Raw genomic sequence first — 11695 nt, forward strand, 5'->3', positions numbered from 1 at the left:
TTGTGATGAGTTATATAATATCTCCATCTCAATATGCATTTATCCATGATAGATACATTTTGGATGCTACAGTTGTGATTAATGAGATCATTTATTCACCCAAGAAGGATAAGGATGGTTGTCTTTTGTTTAAGATAGACTTTGAGAAAGCTTATGATTCTGTTGATTGGAGTTTCTTAGATTACATGCTCTCTCGTTTTGGGTTTTCTATGAGATGGAGAAAATGGATCAATACTTGTTTTTCTACAACATCAATGTCAGTGTTGGTGAATGGGAGTCTAGGGGAGCAATTTACAGTCTCAAAAGGAATTAGGCACGGGGATCCAATGGCGCCTTTTTTGTTCCAAATGGTAGCGAAAGGATTTTCAGGGTGGTCCACACGGCAAGAACTGCTAGATTATTTGATGGGTTCAAAATTGGAAGGTGTGGTGTGGAAATCTGTGATCTACAGTTTGCGGATGGTACAATCCTTATTTGCAAGCCTACTGAGAAAAATCTTTGGTGCATGAAGAGCAATATTCATTGTTTTGAGTTAGTTTCGGGTCTGAAGGTTAACTTTCACAAGAGCTCCTTATTTGGTGTAAATGTGTCAGACTCCTTCCTTTCAGCTGTGGGAAATTTCCTATCCTGTAAACTTGGTTCCATTCCTTTCTTTTATCTGGGTATTCCGGTTGCGGCAAATCCGAGAAGATATTCTACTTGGAAAAACATGATTGAGGTGGTATATAATCGCCTTGCTTCTTGGAAACGCAAAAATATTTCTTTTGGAGGAAGATTAACTCTTCTTAATTTTGTGTTGTCCAATATTTCCACCTATATGCTTTCTTTGTATAAAGCTCCCAAGAAAGTTTTGTCAAAAATTGTTAGTCTGCAACGAATGTTTTTGTGGGGGAACAAGAGAGGTGGTAGAAGTATTGCTTGGGTGTCTTGGTCTGAGGTTTGCAAGCCCAAGGTTGTTGGCGGTCTGGGTGTGAAAGATCTTTATTTTTTTTAATGATTCACTCTTGGGGAAATGGAAGTGGCGAAGGATTAAAGAGCAGAAAGCTTTTTGGGTAAGGGTCATTAATTCAAAATATGGTTCTGCTATGCCAATGCTTATTCCTAGTCATGCCTCAACTTGGTTGAAGAATTTGGGTAAGTTGGGCTCATCTTCTCAGTCTTCTGGTGGTTGGTTTGAAGACAATATTTGGAAGGAATTAGGTGATGGATCCCAAACTTTTTGCTGGTTAGATACGTGGGTGGGTCATAAAAACCTAAAAGTGGTTTTCCCGATACTTTTCTCTTTATGTCGAGACAAAAATGCTCTTGTTGCAGATAATTTGGAGAAGGTCCTTGTTTGATAGAGAGAAGGCTTTGGTCAGAAATTTGTATGACTTGATTCACAATCATTCTTGTAAGAAGGACACTATGGATCAATGGAGATGAGGCTTGGATGCTTGAGGTAGCTATGTAGTTAAATCTACATACCTGGCACAGTTAAACCAAATCAATGCTTTTTCAGGTAACGTCCTAAAAAAATGTTGGATTAATTATGTACCTTCAAAAGTTTGTTGTTTTGTTTGGAAACTTTTAAGAGGGAGATTGTCGACCAAGGATGAATTACTTAAAAGGAATGTGATAATTATGACTACTAGTATGAGTTGTGTCATGTGCAATAATCATGTGGAATCTATTGAGCATTTATTCTTATCTTGCGAGTTTGCCATGAGTGTCTGGAAAGGCTTCTACTCTTGGTTACAAATTCATTTTCATGCTCCGCCAACAATTATAGAGTTGTTTAATCTTCATGACTCGTTTACTATATCTAAAAGCTTAAAGTTGTGGAGAATGTTGTGGTTTGCTGTGGTGTGGTCATTATGGATTATGAGAAATGAAGTGACATTTGGGGAAAAGGATGTGAACTAATATTCATTTATTGGACTTGATTCAAACTAGATCTTGGATTTGGTTTTCTTCATTTGTATCGCCAATTTCTTTAACTTTTGTAAATTGGTGTAATAATCCAAAACTTGTATTCATCTAGATTCTAAAAAGATCAATACTTGATCTTCTCTTTATTTTGGCTAAACACCCTTTGTGCTTTTATCAATACAATTTTTCCTTAACGAAAAAAAAGTTAACTTCTGATGAATAAGTGGACTAATCAGAATCACAATACACACGAGGATATATTAGATTCATGGTGGGTACAAACTTGTTGGTTGCATGTAATCTTCATTAGTTGGTAATAATATAATATAAATTAATAATATATATGAATAGAAAGGAAAAGATTCACTTTCCATTCCATCCAAAAGCCCCAAAACCTTTCCCACTAAATTAAGGCACAAACAATGAAATGGGATCACCTAAAATTTATATAGTCTATTTAGTAGCAAGAAATTGATATTTGTTTAGAAGCATTAGTACTTAAAATGTGAGAAATCAATGTCTTATAACTTTGGTTTTAATTACAGGCAGACCATAATTCTTCATCCGTCAAGGAAAGAAGCTGCACCAAGTTCATCCAAAGATGAATACACTCTTGTCTATAAGTTCAGTTCAATATGTGCATTCACTCTAAATCTTTTCATACTACCTCTAACATTAAAATATCCAAATATGTTTGATTTTATTGGTTATCTTCTAATCAGCTTATATTTGTCATTTTATTAATTGAGTTATAGGATTGTTCACCTCATCTATACATTACCCTTCATCTTTATCATAACAAATGAGACTGGACAAAAAAATCAATCTACAAATTTAAAAATCTGTTATGGAAACTGCATTATTCAGTACAGCAATGATGAATAGGCAGACATTGAGTCCTTTGTTTTACTTATTTTTCTCTCTTTTCTTTTCTTTTCTTTTCTTTCACAGTGAGACTCTTCTACAACATGTTTAAATTACATAACATAACTACATGAGCACATATTCTATCCCACTGTTTGTGTCACTTCATATACCATACATAAATCTATGATTAGTCAGAAAAATATTTAATAATTAAATTTTAACTTAAATATATTTTTTCTAATTAATTACAAATTCATGGCACATGGAGTAACAAAAACTGTGAGACAGCGGATGTACCCCGTAACTACATACATCACAAGTTTTCCATACAAATAAATGAAACAAAACAAAACATAAGAACAAAAATATATATACATATATGTACTCAGATGCATGTCAACATAACACAGCTAGTAGCACTCATTGCCTGGACTTCATGCTTGGTTGCTGTGCTTATCACCATTTTTCAATCCATACTGCAAAGATGAAATAATGATACCCAAATTACTAATGTGACATGACACTTATATAAATGGTAAATTGTTTACTTCTAAATAAAATTTATAGCTATATATCATAATACCAAATACATTTGGGAGTAAATTAGGAGTTAGGATCCTCTTCAATAATGAAAAGGTAAGTACATCATAAACAATATTAGAAAAATAAGAATGTAACACTTTTATTATTTAAATATAATTATATGATATTTTTATTTTTTATTGCAAGTATCAAAAGAAAAATTTGTCTTTCCATTGGAAAACTGAATCCTAAATTAACAGCATGAAGAAAGAAAGTTGAAAAGTCAAACCTATATATTAGAATATATGGAAAATATCTCAATATATCTGGATTGTATCTTCAAATAATTGAAGAGTATCTTAGAATATTTTTAAGAATTTATTTCTTATTTATATTTTATTATGTGTTTTCTTAATTATGACTAGGATTCTATTATTGGTCTAAATATAAATATTAGCTGAGGTTACAGTCTTATTTCTCTTTTCCTTGTTCCCTAAACCTAATTTCATCAACGATATAGAATGTTGTTGTAAAACCCAAAGAGCTTAAGATGCAGAAGTCCTTCAATCTAAAAACACGTGTGATTATCGCACTGGCTTAAAATGTCTAAGCAGATTCAAAATAACAAGGAAAAACGCTAACAGTGACAACACTTCAATATGCTAACAGTGAAATTAATTAACAGGCAAGGCTACAATAAGCAGTGATGGGAAAATAAAACAGCTTTAAACTTTTGGTAATAAATTGATACTGAAAGCTCAGCCTCTCTATTAACAAAATCATAAATTATTTCCTTATCGCTAAAGACGTGCATTCCATGAAAGATATCAACTAAAAGAAACTACAGTTTAGACTTCAGACTAGCATACCTTCTCTCTAATTCGTGAGCTCCAAATGTCAGAGTAAATGGCTCTGCTATCAACCTTGCTTGACCCATCTGGTTCGCCAGATTGAGGATTTAGTAGGGGCTCCCAAATTCTGCCCTCAACATCATATTCATCTTCATAATCAGAATCTGATCGCCAAGTAAAAACTGTGGCTCGCAGAATTAACGCCAGTATTAGAGATAACGCCTGAAGTTGACAGCAAGAAAATTGAGCCATAAAAATAAGGGAGGAAAAGTATATCAAAATTTACAATGACAACAAACCCAACAAATTCCCTCCATAGACTAAATATCAGGGACTACATCAAATCATTTGACCTCTACATACAAAATAAATCATAAAGGATCCCAAAAGTTAACGAGTATTGAAAGAAAAACCCCACTTACAAAACAGTATGAGCTTATGCAAATGAATGAGGAAGCTTGGGAGGTTCTTGAGAAGCACTATGCTGGTGCTGCTCAATTGAAGAAGATAAGGTTACAAACCATGAGGAGGCAGTATGAGCTTATGCAAATGAATGAAGGTGAGAAAATATATGAGTTCTTCACTAGGATAATTACTCAAACTAATGCTATGAAATCCTATGGAGAAAAGATTAAAGATGACACAATAGTAGAAAAGATTCTGAGAACAGTGACACCAAGATTCGATCATGTAGTGGTAGTTATTGAGGAATCAGGAAAGGTTGAAAGGATGAAAGTTGAGGAGCTGCAGGGGTCCCTTGAGGCCCATGAAAAAAGATTGAATGAAAGAGGGGCAGAAAAACACTCTCATCAAGCTCTGCAGGCCCAAACATCAAGAAGAGGAAACTCTTTTGAAAGAACCTTCAACAAGAATCGAGGAAAACCATTTGAACATAGAGTTAGTTCAAGATAAGGGTCACAAACTGGCAATGCTACCACATCTGATCATACATGCTATAATTGTGATAAGATTGAACACTTCTCTTCTGAGTATCAAGCACCTAATAAGAATCATCAATATGGAAGATAAGAATCAGAAGCAAATCTTGTGAAGGAAGATGAGGAGAACCTGGGTGATATTGTTGTTCAGTTGATGATGACAACAAGCAGTATGAATGGAGGCAGTGACATTTGGTACCTAGACTCAAGGTGCTCAAATCATATGATAGGAAATAGATAATGGTTGGTGAAATTTGATCCAAACAGAAGGAGTAAGATGAAGTTTGCAGATCACATAGTAATCACAGCTGAAGGAACATGTGATGTTCCTCTAATCATGGCAAATGGTAGGAAAGCATACATCAGTGATGTATTGTTTGTCCCTGATATGAAGACTAATCTGATTAGCATTGGTAAATTGCATGAAAATGGACTAACTATGAAGCTTCTGAATGGATTCATGACAATCTATGATAACCGGAATAGAAAGATCCTAAAGGCACCATTAACTAGCAATAGAACTTTTCAAGTCAAGTTAGGTGCAGGGAATGCTTAATGCCTAAATGCAGTGGCCAAGAAGGATGAAACTTGGCTATGGCATTTGAGATATGGAAACCTCAACTTCAGAGATCTTGGGCTGCTAAGGACAAAAGGAATGGTGACTGGCTTGCTTGAAATCAAGGTACAACAACCTGATTGTGAAAGTTGCATAACAGGTAAACAAACCAGAACTCCTTTCAACAATCACACACAAGCTAGAGCATTGGATTTATTACATGTGGTGTACTCAGATGTATGTGGACCAATGGAGGTACCCACACTAGGAGGAAACAAGTATTTTGTCTCCTTTGTAGATGAGTTCACCAGGAAGATGTTGATCTATCTCATTAAAGCAAAAAGTGAGGTGTTTTCCAATATGGTAAGATTCAAAGTAATGGCAGAAAGACAATCTGGAAAACAGATCAAAATCTTCAGGACTGATGGAGGAGGAGATTTTACATCAAGAGAGGTTGAGAAATTCTGTGAGGATAATGACATGATTCATGAAGTCACCTCTCCTTACACTCTACAACACAATGGGCTAGTTGAAAGAAGAAATAGCACAGTGATGAACATGGTTAGATGTATGCTCAAGTGCAAAGGTCTACCTCACAATCTTTGGGGTGAAGCAGTCACAACAACTACCTATGTTCTCAATAGATGTCCAACACAAAGTCTCAATCACATGGTAACTGAGGAAGTATGGACAGGAAAGAAACCATCACTAAAGCATTCATTCTTTTCACTCTCTTCTTCTATGGTTTCATTGCTCTAACAATTGGTATTAGAGCTCATGGATGCTATAGACATATACCAGATCAAACTAGAAGGAAGTTAGATGATAAGAGTGAACTAATGGTATTTGTTGGCTACAATCCAACTGGATCATACAAACTTCTCAACCCTGTGACAAAACAAATAGTCTTCAACAAAGATGTTAAGTTTGATGAGATGAGCTCATGGAAAGATCTACTCAGCAAGACTGAGAACAAGGAATCAGTGGTTCAAGTTCCTATAGAAGAAGATCATGAAATCACACAAGCAACATATCTCATCTCAAGATCAGAAACTATTGAATGTAGACCTATAAGGACAAGAAACGGACCAACAAGACTTAGTGAATTTGAGATGCTCACAGATGATGCAGTCACAAAAGAAGGTGGCTTAATTCACTTTGTACTCATGGCTGAAGGTGAACCAATTACTTTCAATGAAGCCATCAAAGAAGATTTTTGGGTCAAGGCAATGAAGGAAGAGATCAAGGCTATTGAGAAAAATAACACATGAGAATTGGCTGACTTACTTGAAGGCAAGACTCCTATAGCAGTAAAGTGGGTGTATAAGGTCAAATATAGACCTGCTGGGAGTATCTCCAAACACAAAGCAAGGCTAGTAACAAAGGGATATATGCAAAGAGAAAGGTAATACTATTCAGAAGTATTTGCACCTGTTGCCAGGTTTGAGACAATAAGGCTAATTGTAGTCTTAACAAGCATGAATAATTGGAGATTATGGCAGCTTGATGTCAAGAGTGCCTTTCTGAATGGGCCTCTTGAAGAAGTGGTCTACATCACACAACCTCCTGGATTTGAGATAACATGAAATGAAGCCAAGGTACTACGACTAAGGAGAGCATTGTATGGATTGAAACAAGCTCCTCGAGCCTGGAACAAGAGAATTGATACTTTTCTAATATCTATTGGCTTCACCAAGTGCACAACATGGAGTCTGTGTGAATGTGACAGCCGCAAATGAAGTGATTCTACTCTGCCTTTATGTGGATGATCTAGTCATAACAGGAAGTTGTGAGAATGAAATCTTGAAGCTGAAGGGAGAACTTAAGTCTTAATTTTAAATGACAGACTTAGGTGAATTGGCTTATTTTTTGGGAATTGAATTCCTAAAAACAGATAAGGGGATTATTATGCATAAAAAGAGATACATCACATAGGTTCTAGAAAGGTTCAAAATGTTGAATTGTAACCCTGTGATGTACCAACTGAAGGAAGTGTGAAATAAGATGACTTAACAACTCAGAAATCAGTAGATGCAACACTCTTCAGGCAAATGGTAGGATGTCTTAGGTTTGTGTGTCATAGCAGACCTGAGCTAGCCTATAGTGCAGGATTAATACGTAGACATATGACCAATCCCAACCAAGCACACATGACAACAACCAAGAAAATCATGAGGTACTTAAAGGGGACTCTTAGCTATGATATCTTGTTCCCTAATCAGAGAAAAGAAGATAAACTACAACTTGTTGGATACTCCAACTCTGACTGGTGTGGAGATAAGGAGGATAGGAGAAGCACATTAGGGTACACCTTCTTTATTTATGGTGCTTCAATCTCATGGAGTTCCAAGAAGCAAGAAGTGGTGGCACTCTCCACATGTGAAACAGAGTACATTGCAGCCTGTAATGCTGCTTGTCAAAGATGATGGCTAACTTCTCTACTGGCAGAATTAAAGTGTGGAGAAGGCATGAAGATTGAGTTAAGGGTTGATAACAAATCAGGCATAAACTTAGCCAAGAATCCAGTTAGCCATGGAAGGAGTAAGCATATTGAGACTAGATATCATTTTTTGAGAGATCAAGTTGGCAAGAGGAAGGTTGAGTTGGTTCACTACAAAAAAGAAATTCCGAGTGTAGATGCTATGACTAAGCCATTGAAGGTGTATAGGTTTGAGAAGATGAGGTATATGCTAGGTTTGGTCAAGTTTCAATAAAGCATTGTTTTGTCTTGGTGTGAAGTTGTTTATCTGTTTTTCCTTTTTGAATTGATGTAGAATTGTAAAATCCTTTTGAATTAAGGAAGGATGTTAGAAATCAAGTAATTCAAGGATTAGTTAGTAGTTACTATAATTAGAAGGTAGTTATGGTTGTTATTCTAAGTATGGAAAGTGTATAAAGCACTCATTGAGTAATGCATTGAAGCTAAGAACATTACACTTTTCTCTCCAATTTTTCCCTAAAACTCTTCCTCACTAAAGCATTCATTCTCTTCACTCTCTTCTTTTGTTCTTCTATGGTTTCATTGCTCTAACAGCTTCGGGTCTAGAGTCAGACCCAAGTTCAAAAAAAATGGTTCAACCAATATTTAGGGCCGGATAAGGGAGAAGCCTTAACCCATCCGCCGGTGTTCACCTCTATCATACGCTGCAAACCAACATGTCTGAACTACAACATGTGACTTGTTCATTAACTAATGGGAGGTCAAGAAAAAATGGCAAGGAACCAACAGAAATAAACATACCTGAATTACAAGCACAAGAATGCCAACCCATTTACATATATCTATGTTTTCTTCAATGAAATATCGAAGGCTGTCAAGTTGACCAGTTGGATCGATTGGAAGATCCTGTAAAGGAAAGAACCAACATATTATAGGTATTAGAAAGGGACACAAATATTAACTAATGCAACAATATTTATAAAGAAGGTGTGCGCAGAAGAAAGTATGAACCTCTTCCCAACGATGATCAACGGCAATGAATCCCACCAGGGAAGCTTCTACTAGTAGGAGTACTGTGACGAGCAAGGTGTACTAACATTTTAAAGGTCAAGGATCCCATAGGAAAAGAAAATAATCGAAAATCAAAAGTAAAGAAAGAGTAGAGTTATATTTGAGCTTACGGTAGTGATTATAAATTTGAGCTTAATCGAAAATCAAAAGTAAAGAAAATAATCGAAAATCAAACTGAGACAATCCATTTTAAATTTGAGCTTACGGTAGTGATTATGGTATCAGTTGTGGTTAATTATAGCCATTATGATTATTATGATGTGAATTGCAGTCGTTGATTGTGAAATATTTAGTGATTAAAAAAATATTTTTGAATTCGATGTGGTATGGTACGGTATAACATGGTCTGATGCGGTTCAAATGTGATATGATGTAGTTCTATTACAGTCAAATGTGACCACATCATTGTAATTCGGAGTCACATCATAATTATCATACTTGTGATATGATACGGTTACGATGGTCACCACAACCATAATATTGCTAAGGTGATGTTTTAAATCATCTCATACATAAAAATTAATAAATATCCCCTCTAAGTAGGATACAAAACACAAGCAGCAACCATTAATCATTTCAGCAGCAATGTAACCTAGGAAAGTAACGCAGCAAACCATTATCCCGATTCCCATGAAAGCATAGATGAACCTGTCAAAATTAACTAAGAATTTAAACACCAAATGAATAAATAATCATAAACAATCCAAAACCCTGAAAACAAATCCTTAATGAAGCATTGCACCATCTCCATCTCATCTATTTCACCAAATATATTGATAATCAGCCAAACAAGAGCTTAACAATAATATTTCCCTCCTAATTCAGTATCTTGCCAAATCACAAATTAAGTAAGTAATGATCGATAGTAATAGAGGTTCTTTTTGTTGGAACGTCTCCTATACTAGAAGGGGGAGTTCTTTTTTTTCATTCGAATCTCACTCTAACTCTAACTAAAAAGATACAAATTATTTCATTTTATATTTTCTTTTTTTTACACACCCCAGTGCAAATCTGATATCCTACTAGGGGTGGCAACATGAGCAAAAGGATGTGGGTAGTATTTTCATATTCCTAAACTTACAATATTTACAGTACTCTTGTGGTAACTGGAATTTGTGGATACCTAATAAGTTTTTAATTTTAATTATATATTTTATAATAATTAATTTGTAAAAATAATTATTATATTAATAATATAATATTTATCACCATAGTCAAATAAATATAATTTATTATGAAATAATAATAAAGTATATGATATATAATATTAAAATAACAATAATAAACTATAATATATATAAAAATTTAATTAAAAACTAAATTTATAAATTTGCAGGTATTTATGGGTGAACATCATAAAATTTGCTCCCACTCCTAAGCTATTAATGCAGGTATTTGTCGTGGGTATTTCCACGGATATTTCATATTTCATCATATGTAGTGAACATCATACTCACGGGTCGAGTTTTTCGACATCTCTATAAATCACAAATTGTATCACTGCATATTTCATAATCAATAATTAAACATAAAATAGTTAGTTATTAATCTTTTAACTTAAATATAATTTATCAACATACTAATTGTATATGTAGTGACACAACTTGTGACACTCAGATTCTAAATCATAGTTTAGGTATAAATAGTAATAAAGGTTTGCAACACTTGATTAATTAAACGATTAACTATTGCATCCAACATTAACTACTTACTCCGTTTAAATTTACTTTCCATCATAGCCGTCAATTTTAAGAAAATTCAATAGACTCTTAGAGTAAGTAGATTCTCACTCTACCAAAAAAAAACCCAAATCAGACAAAATAACTTCAGTGACTACCAATTGAAGAATTTTTTAATTTTTTTTAAAATTGAAAGAAAACTGTATAGCAAATGAAAATAGTGAAAGAATTAATTTTTTTTACCAAGGAGCAGGTAGATTGATAGAATTAACATCGAATCCAAACACGTGAGGGTGATAATGGAAGGAAAATGTGATGGAATTGGGAGAAGGGGTGTTTGGAATTTGATGGTTCCATTGATTAAGCATCCATAGTGAGTATAGAAGAATTGAAACCCCAATGAAGGATTGAACAAAATTCAGGAATTTGAGAAGGAAAGTTAGCGATTTGTTGCAACAATTAGGGCGCATGTTTTTGTTTGGGTCTCTTCTGTTATGTGAAAGAAATAAAGTTAATGCAATTCATGAAATTTTGAATCTTCAGAAGCATCAATGTTTGTGTCAGAACAAATTATATTTTGAATCAGCAATAAGGATAAAGATTTTTAAAATAAAAAATAATGCATTGAAAATTACTTAAAAATAAAAATAATATATTAAAAATCATAGTTTCAAATTTAATATATTTAAATTATTTTTTTAATTCAAAGTTTTTATATTATTTATTAAAGCGTGTTGTTAGGATACTCACTAAATGTTTTTCTCATATCTTATTACAGTTGGACTCTATGGATCTAAAAAAGATATAGAAAGTTTAGGAAGGTTTCTTTCAATTGAATTTTTCTCTAATAAAATAAAAAA

At 34.0% G+C, this 11695-nt stretch overlaps 1 protein-coding gene across 1 annotated transcript; it reads right to left on the minus strand.

The window, feature by feature from the left end:
• Positions 3082-11409, minus strand: LOC109333090 (tetraspanin-18-like). The gene is made up of 6 exons (XM_019568361.1): positions 11079-11409; positions 9705-9804; positions 9097-9177; positions 8887-8991; positions 4170-4373; positions 3082-3254 (listed from the first exon to the last, which is right to left on the minus strand). The coding sequence occupies exons 1-6, from the start codon at positions 11303-11305 to the stop codon at positions 3213-3215; spliced, it is 759 nt and encodes a 252-aa protein (XP_019423906.1). The 5' UTR covers positions 11306-11409; the 3' UTR covers positions 3082-3212.

This window comes from Lupinus angustifolius, chromosome LG18 (genome assembly GCF_001865875.1).
Source record: "Lupinus angustifolius cultivar Tanjil chromosome LG18, LupAngTanjil_v1.0, whole genome shotgun sequence".
NCBI classification, from domain to species: Eukaryota; Viridiplantae; Streptophyta; class Magnoliopsida; order Fabales; family Fabaceae; genus Lupinus; species Lupinus angustifolius.